Source organism: Musa acuminata, chromosome BXJ1-6 (genome assembly GCF_036884655.1).
Source record: "Musa acuminata AAA Group cultivar baxijiao chromosome BXJ1-6, Cavendish_Baxijiao_AAA, whole genome shotgun sequence".
NCBI lineage: Eukaryota > Viridiplantae > Streptophyta > Magnoliopsida > Zingiberales > Musaceae > Musa > Musa acuminata.
The window spans coordinates 46249638-46267375 of NC_088332.1; the positions used below are offsets into that span (position 1 = coordinate 46249638).

The following is a 17738-nucleotide window of genomic DNA, read 5'->3' on the forward strand; positions in this document are numbered from 1 at the left end:
CAATAATAGTGGGCTATAAATAATAAAGTATTATTTTTTTAAGGGAAAAGTGCTCTAAATAATAAGCCTCTTATTATTAATAGCAACCGAGGTAACTTATCAACGTTATCCTTCGACTCATATTACCATGATGCCCTCGTTGACTAGCCCTCAAGGGTGCAAAGTTGATCGGTCTTTTGACTTATCTTTATTCACAACTAGTAATAACCCCTATGTAATAAATTCAAGATAATAATTTATCTTTTGTTATCTTTTATAATTATATGGGGGCATTATATCATGTAAATTAGGCATATTTTCATCATCGGTTAAATCCGTGTAAATTTTTTTTGTTTGTTGAATGTTGACATTATTGTTTGTTGAATGTTGCAATAGCGATCGATAGTCGATGGCTTTTGTCTATTTTGGTTGATTATTAGATCACAAATCAAGTCAATGGCTTTTGTTAAATTTAAACATAGTCGAAAAGATTTTGAACATCCAATCTAGTGTTGAAGACCAAGTGGGACTCCTCAACATGATCTCTATTACACCCAAGTTAATATTGGTGTAACCTAAGGGAATATTAAGTGTAACATAAAATATTTTTTAAATATATTTTATTTGACGAATACTAATGTAGTGATCAATGATAGAGGATTTTTTTAACCTTCTTTTATCTATTTCTTGTAAGTATTTAAAAAAAAAATAGCTTTGAATCGTAGGCCACAACTATGTTACTATTTCCGAGAACGAATTAGATTTATACGTGATCTTTCCTTTTTATTTTTTCCTTTCTTTACGAGACGTCTATGATTAGCAAAATCTTCACACAGCTTAATTTGATTCGCAAGGAAATGATTGTAGATCAATCCATATTATTATCAATTTCTTTTGTTATTTTTAATGAAAGATCAATCCATCTTTGTAGTTTGTCGCTACATAGGCTCTCTTTATCATCATTTTATATTATTATCTATCTATCTATCTATCTATAGGCGTTCCCACCATGTCCTACTTCCTATCATACATATTATTATCTCCTTTGGAAAGCAAGCTTAGCTTGGGAGCTTTTACATGTCCTCAAGTCCTTGCAATCCTTTGTTATATTTGTTTTCTTGGAGGACTTGTTAATATGAATTATTATTATTATTATTATTATTATTATTATTATTATTATTATTATTATTATTATTATTAAGATGTGAGGGTTTGAATCAGTCAAATTGGCAAGACAATTAGATTGGACTTGTTAATGTGAATTAACCTAATCCGTTCTCTTTTTTTAGTGTTGATACTATAATGTATTAGCCTATTAGGCCCTTGAATTTATAAATTAATTTTACTTTGGAAATATATATATATATATATATATATATATATATATATATATATATATATATATTGATAATTTATCTAAAACACACTTCATTATAATTAATTTTGAGCAGAGAACATCTCTTTTCTTAGAATTTAGGACCCAAATCTTTTCAAGAATGTATGTATATAAGTAAAACAATAATAATATTTAATTACAAGCAGAGAGCAAATATTTCTTCTTTTTTTTTAGAAGAAAAAAAAAAAGAATTAGAGAATTGTTTTGTTATAGGAAAATTAGAATCGGCGGCGGCGGCGGTGGTGGTGGCAACTCGGACGATGTTGTCCGCTACCGCCCGCCGACTCGTAGAAGCTGGCCATCAGGTCCTGCAGCTCCATGTAGTGGACGGAGGGGTCGCTGCTCCTCAGCCGCTGGAGCAAGTAGAGAAAGAAGTCGGTGCCGCACGCGACCCGCAGCGCCCCCTCGTATGCGTAGCCGAACTCCGGCACCGACAGCCGCAGCAGGTCCTCGAAGAGCGGGTGGTTCAAGAAGTTCGCCTCCACCTCGAACCTCTGCACCGCCGCCCCCTCCGTGCCCACGCACACCCAGATACGGCCTTCCGGCAGCCCGCCCGGGAAGCTCCTGCCGCCACCGCAGACTACCATCTTCTTCACCAAGCTCGTCATGCCGATCCCCATTCGCTGCACAGTACTGCCGCTTCCTGTTGGACTCGCTAATGTTGAGGAGGAGGGGAGGGGTGGTGCTTTTATATAGGTAGAAGGTCAGGAATCATGCATTACTTTATTCCGACGCCTGATCTGAAAACACTGCATGTTCCAGTAATCAATGTAGCATTGACTCAAGTAGTACAACACGACTGGGGTTGTATGGATATCTCAATAGTTCCGACGTGTGAAGGCTTCGTCTTCCTACACACAACGCGGAAGCCACTGGCGGTTCATTTTGTGCTCACTTGGGAGTCTCCATGCACGCATGCAAACAACTGACGCTACGAGAGGAGGTCAACGACTGGATTGTATTCTACTTAGAATCCGAAGCGTCGAACTGTGATTTCGAACCCCTGATGAGGAAGAAGCATCTCCGACAACTTCATCGTTTCACTTTGGCTTGTGTGGGACTTCGCGGAAGGGTGTTGCTGTGGGGAATGGAGGAGGAAGCACGTGGGACGGGCGAGAGGTCAAGCCCGCGGCCAGCTAGCTTGGTTGGATGGAGAACTTAAAAGCGTGTTTCATGGAGACGGTGAACGTGAGAGATGCAGCGTAAGAGAAGAAAGAAACGCGAAGGGAGCAGGAAGGTGGGTGGCGTTTAGGTCGGTAGGCGATGCGGGTGGTTGATGGAAGCACCGGAAGGGCTTTCTCGTCTCGCAGTTGCAATGCCAAGCAAGCAAAACCCTGCTTGAGCTGGTGCAAACATATATTATATCTTGTCTGAGACAAAACCCAACATATAAGCATTCTATTTAAGGAGGTTTATTCGACATATATAGATAAGCATTTGGAAGAAAATGATGGCCACCGGCACAAACTTAGCTGCATCACAATAGCAGATAAAATCTCAGTATCACCATGGAAAAGTAACCAGTTATTGACGGAAAGCAAAACAGGAACAGCCTTTGCACACAGCTGCCTTGCAACTTTTTAAGATCAGAGGCTTTACGAACTCTAAGCATAAGATCTTATTTGAATTTGTGACCGATAGGGCAACCATCACCTTGAAACACAACATAGATATACATGTATTGTAAGTTCCACAACAAATACATTTGAGTGAATACATAATGAGTGACACCACTTGCACGATGGACAATTGCAAATGATATATGATGAATTCTGAATGCAGTTCAGTTACTATAAAGAATAACACATGATGCTTGCTTGAGCTTTAGCAGCAAGCGTTCAAACAAACATGTCTTACGGCAGAGCGGTAATCGACACAACATTTTATTTGGGGCATTGTGGCTGAAGAATCAACCGGTATTTCTCACAGCTTACTAATGGTGGCTTAGGATGTAGCAGCTTTGTATGATGGATTGAAAGGCACCTGTTCAGCACAGTCCACATTGTCTCCAGAGAATTGGCGCCCTACTCCCATCGAGTCCAGGTAATATTGGTAATGAGATATGATATTGTTCATGGGATCAATGTAGCCCTGGCCGCAAATATTGTCTCCATACAATATATTCATCGTAAGCCCAAAGCCAGGTAACCTTTTCGACAAAGTGTCATTCTTTGTGGGCTTCCAGTTTCCAACAAACACATCATGGGCCGAAGGCTGCTTCTTCTTCATCGGGGTCATCCACCTCCAGATGGCAGCTTCGAAAGCCAGGGTAGCATTCTGCTCCAGGTATTCTGGATGGCTCAACAGATCTACCTTTAGAGCATCAGCAACAAGTCCATAGTTGTAGTTCCTGAAAGGCAATGATTAGATTCGGAAGCTTTCGATTTATTTGAATCCAGCAATGAGCTTAATGACCGCGTTCCATCGTTAAACCAAACACAAACTAGAAGCATATCTTTGACATACCAGTACACAGGCAGAGCACCACGTCCATAATATTGAACTCCATCGATACAGGGATAAAGGTAGTTTGGATCACAGTAGTCTTGACTTGGGCTCATTTCATGGTTATAGCACAATCCCCACGCTAGTGGACCGCCAGTGGCAACACCATACCCACCTATAACAAAGATCATCGGTAATGTATATATGTAATAAGAAAATTATTAAAGTAGCTATTGACAGTCGTTCCTAGATATCTGAGGTATCATCAGCCAGAATGCAGCCCAGAATTAGGTACAGTCAATAACTCTCCACGATCAGGATTCCATAAAGATTAACATTTTCTTCAACAGTTCTTTGTACAAGATGTCTGTCCCGTAACAGGCATCACTACATTTAGTCTGGGCATAGCTGCTAGAAGCTCAAGAGGGAGCAACAGCTGCAGGAATACCTTCAATCTTATTTCTGCAGAAGCCGAATTCAAATCCCATCTATCAAAGAAATCTGATTGTGCAGGGAAATGGTGATATTAGTATTACACACCTATTGGATCACCAAAATTAGCTTTCCTCAGTCAACGTTTGTTTACATTTTCAACTAGAAAGTCTTAACTGAGTAAATATGTATCAATGTTATTTGGTTCATTTATCTCCAAATGTCTGGTTTAATTCTTTCTTCGTTCTTGATTTCTTGTTTATTGTGACCAGACATGATGACGAGTGCAAAAGAGTCCAGTTAGGATGCATTTTTTATTATATTAATTTGTCCAATTGTTTCAAATCTACATGTGGTTTATTTCACTTAGGGTTGTAGTTGAAATATTTAAAGACATCAGAGATTGGTTGAGAGAAATGGCATTGTTTGAGTTGCCTGATTATTATTTTCATATGTTTTTCTCCCTTAATTTATCTCCCTTATCTTAGATATATGCTATTAGTCTCTGCATTTTTTTTTTTGCTGTGCTCAATTACCCACGACTATTGTTCTTGAAAACCAAAACCTCTATGTATATAGATCTAACTAAAGCAGAAGCCATCGACTGATATATTGCGTCAGATCTGCATAATAGACAGAATGAATGCCTATGATGTGTGGCTCCCTGATATGCACTGCGCATAAAAGCAAGGTGGATAGTTATCTCTTATTCTAAAGACGAAATGCCTAACCAAATAGAGACTCAAAATCTTTCCCTACTGAAGCAGAAACGTACAGCATTACAAAAGATGTTAAATATGTTGATGGACACACAAAGATTTGGCCAAGAAACTAATATTATGCATGACCTGTTCATATCGTTCTATCATCCGCCATGTTTTTGGTGTCTCAAAGATTTGCCTTTGGCAAAGGTTACAACGGCCGATCCTCTTATTTCTCCTTTCCCCTTTTAGTTTCGCATGATTCCAGAACTAGTCAATGCACTGACCCACAATTCCGTAACAATTTGGTACCGAAATCACTCCTAAACCGATGCAATTTCTCATGTATGCAACTAATAGATTCGATTAGGTGCAGCAATAAATTGGGGAGAGAGACGACTTACAGGAGGTCTTGCTGCCGACGTGGCCGAGGAAGGCGGCGACCTCCTTCATTTTGGTCTGCTTGTCGCCGGTGGTACCGAAACCAAGCGGCTCAAAGAGGGCGGCGGCGGTAATGAAGGACTGGAAATCCCAGAAGCCGACGGCGTGGGCGACGGGGGCGTTGCGCTTGCTGAAGAGGTTCTCGAACTGGTACACCTGGAAGTAGTCGGTGATGGTCTCGTTGCAGCAGTAGACGCTCCCGCTGCACTCCCACCCCTTGTCGCACGTCTTCTGCTTCGACTTGGACGCATCCGCCACCGTCACAGCTACTACTAGTAGAAGCAGCAGAGTGGCCGGCCGCGCCATCATCTTCCGCATCCAGCAGAGCGAAGAGAGAGAATGAGGAGGAGAACGGGGCAGATCTAATATAATAGGAAGAGGAGGCGATGTTAGAATGAGAGAGAAGCACCAACCACTACCCAATTGATGATGCGAGACGAGAGAGAGGAGAAGAAGAAGGGCGATGGTGGTAATGGTTATGGCGGACCAAAGAGAGGGAGCGACTGAGAGGCAAATAATGGACTCGAAATAAGAATTGACCGCTACGGCAAGTGTGTCGGTGCGGTGCGGGGGATTTGGGGCAGGCCAGCTCGTAACGTAGCTTCTAGAGCTCGTGGCAGTCAATTTTGCTTGACCTAACATTTACTAATTATGAGTATTATAACGACGTAAAAATAACTATCTGATAACTTAATATTATATCATCAATAATCCTTAGATCAGAAAGATGATGGCTTCAATCCTATGATACAATTACACCACTAAAATCATTGATTCAAAAATTCATTTGAGTTTTGAAAAGATTTTATCGGATATGTTAGTTGAATCCGACCCGATATGCTAATCGAACAATTAGAATATGCTTTAATAATTAAAATAATAAAATTAATTTAATTAGATTTTATTTAAATAAAAAAGTATTATCTTATGCATACCTAAACTATGTGATGTACCATATCCAAAATTGATATACTAATTATGTACTAGATTTATTTATTAAAAACTGATGGTTATCTCATCGAAAAAAATTTACAACGAAAATATTAATCAATATTAAAAATCCAGAATTTAAAATATCAACAAATGATATTTTAATTGTTAATAGTGAGGCTCCGATTAAATCTCATCTTCACCATTTATATTTTTTTGAAAAAAAATAAAAAAAAAATTCATTAGCTTAACTATTGACAAAAAAATAAAAATAAAATCTAAAATTTTCAAGAATCACATCCCAATCCAACTGAATGCTAATGCGTCAAATCACATCTGCTCTCTCTTTATTTCCTATTTGTGCCGTGAATCGCTCCGGTGCTGCTGTCACAATGGGATTGGTTGAAATCGAATGCTTGCGATGGGACGAGAGCGACTTGTGAACCGCTTTCCTTCGTTGCCCCGATGCGAAGCATCAACCGAGCCACACAATCGATATCGTCATCCAGCGTCATTCGTGCGGATTACGCCACGTAGAGCCAAAAAGGTGCTTAAGTGGTAAAAGATGTGAGATAAATATGCTAGGCTTTAATTTACATATTATTTTTATCTTTTTAATATTTTAAATCTGTATTGAGATCTAAATTCATTTAATCTAACATTATCGATTTTATCGACGAAAATAAAAAAAAAATAATTTTAATATTTTAATTAAAATGATAATAAGATGCAGCGGATGATTACTGTATCTGCATCAACATGGATGCAGTTATCAAATCAAATTAATTTTTACCAAATATGGCAGCGATCGATGAAAGGAGAAATAAGAGAAGGTGTCTACCTAAATCAAATTTTCACTGAACTGATCCAAACCGATTCAATGAACCGGGTCCAGAGAATATCGAGTGGCAATACACGACGGACAATCCACACGTATCCATCATAGTCGTACCAAACATTGTAGCCATCCCATCGCCACGTGTGTCCTCGTGGTTGGCCACTCATTCCTCGTGTCTGGTGTGGTCCATCTGGACCACTGGTTGCTGCAACCTTTTTATTTTTCCGTTCGCCGACTCCGTCAACAACGGCTTCCCAACTCTTAAACCACATGCTGCTACACACAAAAAGAAGAAGACGCCGTGACAGCGTCAACAAGCCCAGTAGTAAGAGAAGTAAATAGAACCCCGTAACTTAATACTGCAACACAACTTTTAAGAGTGGCTCAATGATGGGCATAAAATAGTACAAGTCTCGATGAGGCAATTAAAATGAAAAAGGACGGTAATTGTTTGAGTAAACTTGACCCGGCAACAACGAAGTGAAGCAGAAGGAAAACATAAAGAGTCACTGCGTCGGACACAGATCTGAATCCTCTTCCTCGGATCATCATCATCACTTGATCCTGCGGCAGAGGGTGACGCCGTCGCCGACGGGGAGCTGGCAGATCTCGATGCGGGGGTCCGCCGCCAGCGCGTTGTTGAGCTCCAGCACGAAGTCCCGGTAGTAGCGGATGTACTTGCGCATGGGGGCGTCCGGCGGCGCCACCACCGACCCGCTCCACAGCGTGTTGTCGTACGCGATGACGCCGCCCACCCTCACCAGCTCCAGCAGTCGCTTGTGGTAGTTGATGTAGTTGTCCTTGTCCGCGTCCACGAAGACGAAGTCGAACGACCCATGGTTCTTCTCCTGCGGTTCCCAGGATCCCATTTCATAACTCGTCGATCGACCTACAAACGAATGGCGGAAAGACAGATCTGGATCGAGGACGTCGACTTACATCTTCAATCATTTGATCGAGGACAGGGAGGGCGGGGCCTTCGCGGAAGTCGATCTTGTGGGCGACACCCGCCTTCTGGATCACGGGGAGGCCGATCTCGTAGTTCTCCCGGTTGATGTCCATGGCCAGGATCTTGCCGTCGTCGGGGAGCGCGAGGGCGGTGGCGAGGAGGGAGTACCCCGTGTAGACGCCGATCTCCATGGTGTTCTTGGCGTTGATCAGTTTGAGGAGCATGTTGAGGAACTGCCCCTCGTCGGCCGAGGTGGTCATCAAGTTCCTGGTTGCATCAGATACCACGATGTAAGATCTGGGAGGCAGAGGAGTCTTTCACGCAAGAGGAAATGGGAGGAATGCGCGTGCGTACCATGGATGTTTGGCAGTGATCTCTCTGAGCTCCTTCATGGCCTCAGGCTCACGAGGGTACACGGTCGTCTCCAATATGTACTGCGGTAGGATCGAGGAGAAACTTGAATCCGGGATTACGACCGTAAAAGACTCGCGAGGAGAGATGATGATCGCAAGAACAAAGATATGTACCTGATAGAGCTCATCGCTCTGAAGAAGGCTCTTGTGGCCGACTTCCTGGTGCCTGCGGTCGCCGTTCTGGTTCTCCGATGCCATTGCTCTCTCCTTCTCCGATTTGGTTCCGCTGCTTTCTCCGCGTCGCCTGGGTTTGACAGGGGAGAGAGCCCAAGACTTTTATAATGGGAAAAGGGAGAGAGAGAGTTGGTGGTGAGTCGGGTAAGGCGGGCAACACCGATGGGGTGGGAGTGGTGTGGGTCCCCGTTAGGTCCCACAAGGATGGTTGGTGATGATAGCGGCAGACATAGAAATGGTGGCTGTGTGTAATACGATTCTCCATTACCAGTTGGTGCTTGGTCACCCATCCACCAACTCTCCACTAAACTTCGGGCTTTTGGGTATATATTATAAACTTGATTGATGAAGGTGAAGAAGAATGATTCCCAGCGCGCACATTAGTAGTGCATGAATCGATTATTAGGAACTGTGATAACAAAACTAAGAGTTTGTATGGAAAAATACTTGGGAGTGCTGAAGTTATGTATGTATGATACAGAAAGGTTATGCAGGAGAAGGTAAGACAAAGTCAAAGTCAAACTAGGCGGCCCAATTGATGCTTGGATTGCCCAACCAATCATTAGACCAGCTGACGCTTTCTCTCCCACATGGAGCATCTATCGCTCATTGATATTTACTTTTCCCTTCGGTGTATCATGGGTTTGGTTCAGAAGAAAAATTAACTAGGAAAAGAATAGAGAGAAAGAAGAGCTGATATATATATTGCATCATGCACATATGATGAATGGGGACAGTCATCTATCGCCGAAACAGATGGTCACGAGAGGATCTTAACCCACAACCACTTAGAAAAAGACCTGAATACACCCTTGACCATCTAAGCTATCCGTATAATTTTATGTATCACGACAAGAACGTGTTGATGTGCATACTATAAATTTAATATTAAAAAAAATAGAACTAAATCTGTTTGGTTTCTGGGGATTCACAAACTCTCCCTCACTCTCCTCGTACGTCAGTGACGACAAAAAGTGGTGAAGTAAATAGGAGGCTTGCTATTTATCCGGACTCAACCAAGGAAACCTTTCAGCGGGACTCTACACAGATCGAGCGTTTGCTTTTGTTACGAGAGGATCCTAAGTAGAAGTTTCCGAGGCAAAAAGATGTGCCACTTCTATAAGCAAAGACAAAAGAAGAACCATAGTGAAGGTCAAATATGTTCTGATTACTATGACTCAAACATTACATAAGCATATCTCCTTGTGTTTATGAACCACAGATTCTCTACGTATCAAGTTTTAACCATTAAAATATCTCCTTGAGATAAAGAAGGTCAAATGTTGTTGGAAGCAACAGGTGGAAGTATGTTCCGGTGACTGATGGAGAAGGATGGAGAGAAGGCCTTTTTGACAAACGACGGAAGCAACAGGTCGTGTCGGTTTCATTAGGTGAGAGACTGTGACTTGCAGAACAGAAGCGTTAGGTGAGAGATTGTGAAACATGGTTGAAAATGGTGGCTTGTACGTCTTCAAGAACAGACTCTAAAATACCAACTCGAGAAAGAAAAGGATTAGCTTGAATGATAAATGCCAGAATCTACAACAACCAAATACATATTCTTTGGCCTTCCATAAGATTTCGAGTACAATGAACGAAGAAAATCTCTACACCAACGAAATACGCATTCTCTTGAGAGATCCATATGATTTTAATGTTAAGGTTCTCCTTATAAGGCCGAAGAGTCATTTTGCAGTTGCTTCCCGTTAGTTCAATTTTTGGTTGTCCTAGCTCAGATCCAACCTAATTCCTTTTTTCTAGTCAATTTCAAGGCAAACTCCTTTGAGTATCATCCGATCCCTGCAAGATTATGTTGGGGGCACTCCTGACAATACCCTTCCAAGACTTAAGTAATCAACAAGTCAAATAAATCAAACAAGTCGAACTTTGGGTGTTCATTGTGTTGAAACGTATCTATACATCCCTTTTTATAATAGGTGCTTGGGACCATTACGTTCGCTCATCACCCAGTTCATACGGTAATGAGGGTGTGAAGTTCGACCATATTCACCAGTAAACCGATGTCGAACCTAAGATTACATAATTGTTCTCCACGTGGCATTCATCGAGTGCAACCTTATGGCTTTACTCTCTAGGATGTGACACTAAGGTGACGATGAATGATCAACTAGATGGCTCCGTCATGTCAACCAAGTGACTCTAACTTATCGACCATGTGGAGATGATGTGTCATCCACCAGGAGTCAACGTGTTGAACAGGTGGCTTAGATGTGTCGACCAAGTGGAGCCCATAGGTTGACCACGTGGAGCTTATGTGTCCTCCACTTGGAGTCCACGTATCGACCAAGTGGCTCCGATGTGTCAGCCATGTGGAGCCCATTGGTCAACATTTGAATCAACCAGTTCAATGAACCATGCTTCGTTTCAAAGAGGGAAAATAAGAACTAGTTTCATTTCTAATCAAAGCCTGAAATATAATCATACTACTAGGTCAGCGGAAAAAAAATAATAATGCAATCACATGCAATTGATAACCTCAACAGCTAAGCGAAGGTTCTGTTTCACATGCATGCATATGGATCATCAAGAGGCGTATGTAACATCCACAAAAAATTCATACCTGGAGGAGAGCTGGCACCACCAAGTGCTAATTCCATCTCACAAGTGAGATATGAGTGAAATCCAGGACCTCATCGGTGGCTTATCCTGTCATATATCTGGCCCAGCTGTATGAAATTATACTTTCCCTTGATTTTACAGTATGCGTAGAAACCAGAGCCCACAAAACCAAGAATTTGGCCGGTGACACTCAGCTGGAGAGGAAGTGACTCAGAACTTCAGGACTGTGAAACTGAAAAAGCCCACAGAATGGGGATGAGAATATGATCTTACCACATCAAAAGGAAGCCCACCAAACAACAGCTAGCCAAGTCCGATGGTAAATAGATCCTAAAGAAACATAGACGGAATTCCACATAAAATGATTTAAATGCAAGAAATGAGTAACAAAAAGGGCCAGCTGTGAAGGAAATCAAACCTTCAGTTTGCCGCACATTGTCTGTGTGAGTGCAGAATTCAAGTTTGTGTTCAAAAAAATGCCAATATACAGGAAAGTAGCATCACAACCTGCAAAAATCAACCAGCAATTGTTCTAACAGTGTAGACACAGTGAAGAAGCTGAATCTTTTGCTACTTTGTGCTTTGCTTTATGCTCTATATCTAACAAACAGAATATAATTAAAAAAAAGGAAAGAAGTAAAAGAAAAGAAGAAAGACCACAAATGCTTGCAAGCAAACACACAAGGGCAAGCTCGTATGCACACACACTGAGACCTACCTGAAATCCGACAGAATGAAGATAGGGAAAATTCATTGTAAGCCCTAAATCACCACGAAAATATGTCCATAATAACAAGATTGGTCCACACACTATTCCTGAAAAACAACTATGATAAAAAAATATAAACCTCATTCTGTTAAATGATTGTTAATATTTTTTGTCAAATGAATGGGTCTAAACTGAGGCTGTTCCAGCATGATTACCATTGCAACACATGAGACCAAAGCTATTGAGACCACTGGATATTCCTTGAAAAGAGAAATCAAGCAAAAATGTGAAAGATGAATCAAAGAATGAAAATTAAGTAGAAGTGTGTAGTAGGGATACTACCAACACGGTTTATAGATGCCAGATATATTGCAGTTGTCATGTTAGCAGCAAAAACCATGCCATAGCCATAAGCACTGAAAGATTAAGTCTCCAGCTCCGGCGACAAAAGCTCCAAGAACAATCAATGTAACACTGATAAAACCCTTGGTCATGCCATCAAGAATGAAATAAGAAAATGAATGGAAAATGCTTTTATGATATTAGTAATTAGATCAGACCACTATGAGAATAACTGCGCTCTATGTTTCAATTTGAAAAAAATTGTTACGGACGTTGCCCTTGAATACTGTCAGCAAAAAATAAAATGCATCCAGCTGCACCTCAAAATAACTCTTAGTCTTCGGTCATATTAAACACAAATGAATGCTGATCTATGTTTCAATATATAAACTGTTCAGAAACAATCGCGTTACAAATTTAAGCACTGTGGTCCATAAAACACATGCATTTAGTTGGTTTGATAAAATGTCAAGCCTCAAGAAAAAATAAGTTCAAAAATTTAGTTACCTGCCGACAACATGGCGGGTGTACTTTTGCCTTGTTAGTAGATACTCCACAATCATTGTAAACACAACAGTTGTACGCCTAAGGGTGGTATACATTGGAACATTCACTCGACGTACAGACTCCATTGTAGCCAGCTTTTGCCATGATGATTTGCATGATATCACTGATGATTCTAATAGTAGCACGTACAAAAATATAGCCAAGTTCATTTTCATAGAGAATATGTGCTGCATACCATGTAAAGCAAATATGCAATGGAAAGGGGAAGAGTCTGCAATATGGTTTCAGGAGGTACAAGGCCTGCTTTATGTGGTTCACCATTTGAAAAACAAATAATTCTACAACGCTTCATTGCAATGAAACAAGAAGTTCATCTGAGAGAAAAAACAAAAAATAACCTAGACAAACGAGTAGTTGATAGCATTTTCATCGTGGGAGAGATGCTAGAAGCGCTTAAAACTATGCATATAGACAATCTGATCATCATACATCATAATTCCTCCATAAGATGAGGGAAAGTTAATTCTCCTGGTGTTAGATTCTTACATTTTGCTTGGAGCAAGGCAGAGAAGTTTGGACCAGGGTTAAGATTCTATATTCTGTAATATGTTTCATGGTATATTTTAGTGGTTGCTATCATTTTGTGTTTTTGCTCATCTTCACAAATAAGCAGTGAAACTGTCTAATGGCTAATAAAAACTGATGAAAAGTCGCTATCCTGAGGTCTGATTATATAGTGGCTCCAACGGTAATATATTATATAGAATTGGATTTTATATTTATCATCAATTTATGGTTAGAAAGAGGCAGACAATGATATAATTGGACAGAGAAGTGAGAACAGATATTAGGTTCTGCGGCCAAAGCACATGTGTATTCTTAATCAGTTACTTCATGCATTTCACTTTTTAAACAGTTCCTTCATACTAGGTTGTTAAAATACATTAGTTATATAAGTCCTGGAGGGCATGGTGGCCCTAGAATAAGTAAAGAAGTAGCTAGACAATTTTTTGGATTATGTAATCGATGTATTATCTAGTAGATACAATCAGTCATGACTCCTATCAATCTATGGACTAATATATTGGTACTTATATGTCATCTAGGTGATGATATTGCGGCATTCGTCTATAAGAAAAGGATCACATGTACGTTAGGAGTATAATTTTTCCGAGCACTAGCCATGTGATTGTATAAATAGTCCAGCCTACCATGTAAAAGCCATGCTGGACAATCTTGGAAATCTATTAAAAAGAAAACCCTATGTTTTCTCTCTTCTGAAACAGAATTCACGTCATGATTTCCAATCAGAGCTGCATCTATATGCCTTCATGTTGGAAACCAAAATCAAATAATACCTTACAGTTCTCTCTTCAACAGAAATCCTAAACCTCAGCTCTGTAAGATACCAAACTAAAAGTTGCGATCAAGTGTTTCAAACAGAAAGAAGCATTTCTGTATCAGAAAATGTACAATTCTTGAACAATCTATATGTAGCATGTCATCATTAACAAAGTACTCTCTAAGTAGTTGGCCATTACCAACTGACTGTCCAATTGTTTTTCCGCCTCTAAACAGAAAGATTATCAGCCCTTCCCTTCCCATCTTTGTTATTATTTTCGTGTTCTTGGGTTGACTAGATATTAATTATTTTGTTTTTTTGTATGAGATAAAAACTACTACCTCAAGTAGGGGTGTTCAAATCGAATCAGAAAAATGAACCGAACCTCAATTGACCTGTTCCAAACCGATTCGGTCCAAAGTGGTTTATCAATAATTCAGTTTTGAAGACTATAAATTATTCCAATTTGGGAGGGTACTCTTCTTCAGTTCGATTAACCGGTTCGGATCAAACCAAGTCGATTTTAATTTAAAAAAATACCAACTCAACCTAAAAGCCTTAAAAACTCAATAATCCCTTCCCAATCTTGGTGTTCACCGCTCTTCTTTCATCTCTGCTGCTCTTCCTCCTCGTCCCCTTCTTGGTCATGCACTCTCGACTCAGGTATGAACCTTATTTTTTTTGTTATCCTTTTTCGTTAACAATTCTTTATTGATTTGTATAAAGTCATTTGTTGATTTGTATGCATCGCAGTATATTCTCATCATTAATAAAAAAGGACAGCCTGTGAAGTCCTTATTCCTCTTTAGCATCTTTCAATAAAAAAAGTAAAAAAAACCACTTGTGCATAGATCCAATTGTTTAGAATGATATTTGTCATATAAAATTTTTGAGAATGTAGGTCCAATTGAATCAAAATTCTGATTTGGTTCAATTAAACTTAACTGATTCATCGAACAGAATCAATTCATTATATATACATATATATGTATATATGTGTGTGTACATGTAAATGCATACATGCATACATGTACATGTACATGTATACATGTGTACATGTATACATGTATACATGTTCCTTTCACCAACAGAACTGTTTTTTCAATTTGGTTCGATTCGACCCTTAATGATTCAGTTCAAACCTCTTTGAACACCTCTAACCTCAAGATTATCGAATTCACACAAATACCTACAGATCACTTGCCAACTCAAATCAAATTGCAAACGAGCTTCAAGTCTGAAGCAGCCGCGCATAAAACCTAACTGAAACACAATGTCCGAACAATAGAAGGGTCATTTTGCTAAATGCAGAAGAGATTCACAACAATTCCAAAGCAAATTCGTTGAAGATCTACGTTAATCTCAAAACATTAAAGAAACAAAATATGCGAGCTCGAGAACGATCAACGAAAGAAAAAGAGGATAGTGAAGGGGAGACCGGCGCAGGTCATGTAGGATAGGGCGGCGAAGGCGCCTCGCATGGTCATGGCGGAGCCCTTGAAGAGGAGGGCGCCATCATCGCCGCCCCTGCGATCGGACACCGGCAGCAGCGGCCCGACCTTCGGCGCCATCACACCGGTGACCGATCCGCCTCCGCCTTCCTCTCGATTCTCGGCAGCAGGGAGCGAAAGGAGACAACAAAGAACAAACAACTGGTCTGTGTTACGATCCCTTCTTCCTCCTCCTCGCAATCAACAGCGGCAACAAAAAGGAAAAAAGAGAGGGGAATTCTCCATTTCGATCGATTTAGTTTCGGTTTTTTGTCTTATGTATATGTGTGTTGTCTGTCTTGCTCACTTCGAGTCTTTTGTTTTCCGCCGTTACCAACACACGGCATCATCATCGAGTGCGTGACAGACGCGAATCAGACCGGGTGGGGCAGCAATGGGCCAGACTTCGTTGGGTTTGATACGGTAATTAGAGGCTTAATTATCCAAATGTTGGAGTCATTTGAGTTATATTAGAAGATTTTTTTTTGTCTAAATTGAAGTAATTAACCTCCAGCGAAGATGAGTTCAAATTATCTTCTTTCTCTCTCCCCTCTATTAATTAAGATCATCATATTAATTATCACCGACTTTAAATCAAGTATTAGACGATACTCTTTTCGTCTTGTTATTGTGGGACGGTGATCGCGAGAGAAGAAAGAAAAAAGAGAATATGAAGATCGGCACCGTTCTGCCTTTTCATTTATTGGGAACTTCTCATTCGTGCGGGGAGAAGAATCCTCGATATCACGAGGAGAAGAGAGGAGACACCTCGACGAAAATATTTTTTTTTCACTTATATATATATACCGAGTGGTATATCTAAATATATCGTTCAATATATAATATCATACCCGTAACGAGTGAATCTCGAAACTCTAATATGATATAAAATTTCAATCCTTACTTTAAATACATTCAATAAGTACGCTTATAAATATAAGTACATAAAATATAGTTACCAAAATCAGATAAGTCTTTAGTCGTTCGATCATTGATCAGATCGATGGGTCAACTACATCACATGTTTAATTTAAAAATAAAATATATTGATAATTTAAAATTATATATATAGTAAAACTCTAAAGTGTTAAAACTAATTAAAAATTATATAAAATTATTAATATGGACTAACATTGTTTAAATGTTTGTCCTGATAGTTATTACACTAATCCAATCCAAGATAAATTATTCAATGATAAAAAAAAGTTTATCTAACGTAATTGTGATGACTTAAATAACACAAACACATGAATTTTTAATATGAAGATGATTTAGTCATCAAAATGATATTAATTAATTCTACCACAACGAGTCAATTCTGTATTATAATTTCAATTTTATTTGTTATAATATTTGTTTCATTCTCCTCATATTCATTTGATCCTCAAATCTCATTCTTCTTATTTGTGGTATCCATCTTTTTTTTTTCATCGTATTAAAATCCAAGTCACAAAGATCGTAAGTATCATAAGTCACATTGAAGGCTAACCCTAATTTTGTCATTGATAAAAATATCCTCAAATAAATAATTAAGTTAAGAATATTCAGATAATTTTTTATCGGATCAGCTTTTATGTAATCGATTTGTTTGTCAATTGATTTATCTCGATTTTTCAACACATTCTATCCGATAAATGAACTATTTTGGTACGATCATTGTTGGGTATATGATACAAAGAATTCTATTTTAGTTCTAATTTCAAATGAAAATTATAAAAGTACATTGATCGAAAATAGTAACGTCAACCACATGATGATCATAAAATGCATGTGATGATAGAGCGATGCTACATGATTCGGGGCTAATTACATATTACCTCATATAGTTAGATGTCTTTAGCATCCTAGTCCCTATACTTTAATGTTACATTGATATCTCTTTAGTTACAAAAGTGAAATAATTATATCTATATACCGATGTTAGTATTATCGATGGAAATATGAAAAAAAAGGATAAAAAGATATTTTTAATATTTGATGGTGAACAGCATCGATGGCGAACGGTAGCATCGTTGGCATTGGTGGTGGCGGATCCCTCCCCCTTTGCATCTATGTCGATGTTAACATAGA

The 17738-nt window shown here is 39.4% G+C and overlaps 4 protein-coding genes across 6 annotated transcripts; all 4 read right to left on the reverse strand.

The window, feature by feature from the left end:
- Positions 1-1459: 1459 nt before the first annotated feature.
- On the reverse strand, positions 1460-2047 carry LOC103989960 (auxin-induced protein X10A-like). Its single transcript, XM_009408938.3, has one exon. It carries the CDS (start codon positions 1993-1995, stop codon positions 1594-1596), a length of 402 nt encoding a protein of 133 aa, XP_009407213.2. The 5' UTR covers positions 1996-2047; the 3' UTR covers positions 1460-1593.
- Positions 2048-3029: 982 nt separating this feature from the next.
- On the reverse strand, positions 3030-5952 carry LOC103989959 (chitinase-like protein 1). Of its 2 annotated transcripts, XM_009408937.3 has the most exons (4): positions 5808-5952; positions 5358-5703; positions 3842-3995; positions 3030-3725 (listed from the first exon to the last, which is right to left on the reverse strand). In XM_009408937.3, the coding sequence occupies exons 2-4, from the start codon at positions 5701-5703 to the stop codon at positions 3320-3322; spliced, it is 906 nt and encodes a 301-aa protein (XP_009407212.2). In that variant the 5' UTR covers positions 5808-5952; the 3' UTR covers positions 3030-3319. The 2 variants fall into 2 exon arrangements, with proteins under 2 accessions (XP_009407212.2, XP_009407211.2); XM_009408936.3 differs by having other exon boundaries at positions 5358-5884.
- Positions 5953-7488: 1536 nt separating this feature from the next.
- On the reverse strand, positions 7489-8795 carry LOC135677384 (caffeoyl-CoA O-methyltransferase). Its single transcript, XM_065189665.1, has 4 exons — positions 8639-8795; positions 8466-8545; positions 8102-8378; positions 7489-8010 (listed from the first exon to the last, which is right to left on the reverse strand). The coding sequence occupies exons 1-4, from the start codon at positions 8720-8722 to the stop codon at positions 7717-7719; spliced, it is 735 nt and encodes a 244-aa protein (XP_065045737.1). The 5' UTR covers positions 8723-8795; the 3' UTR covers positions 7489-7716.
- A 220-nt stretch (positions 8796-9015) lies between these two features.
- On the reverse strand, positions 9016-15952 carry LOC103989958 (UDP-N-acetylglucosamine transporter UGNT1-like). Of its 2 annotated transcripts, XM_018827947.2 has the most exons (5): positions 15617-15952; positions 12837-13008; positions 11697-11785; positions 11552-11608; positions 9016-11472 (listed from the first exon to the last, which is right to left on the reverse strand). In XM_018827947.2, exons 1-3 carry the CDS (start codon positions 15747-15749, stop codon positions 11779-11781), a joined length of 312 nt encoding a protein of 103 aa, XP_018683492.2. In that variant the 5' UTR covers positions 15750-15952; the 3' UTR covers positions 9016-11472; positions 11552-11608; positions 11697-11778. The 2 variants fall into 2 exon arrangements, with proteins under 2 accessions (XP_018683492.2, XP_065045736.1); XM_065189664.1 differs by lacking the exon at positions 11552-11608 and having other exon boundaries at positions 9016-11510.
- Positions 15953-17738: the final 1786 nt, after the last annotated feature.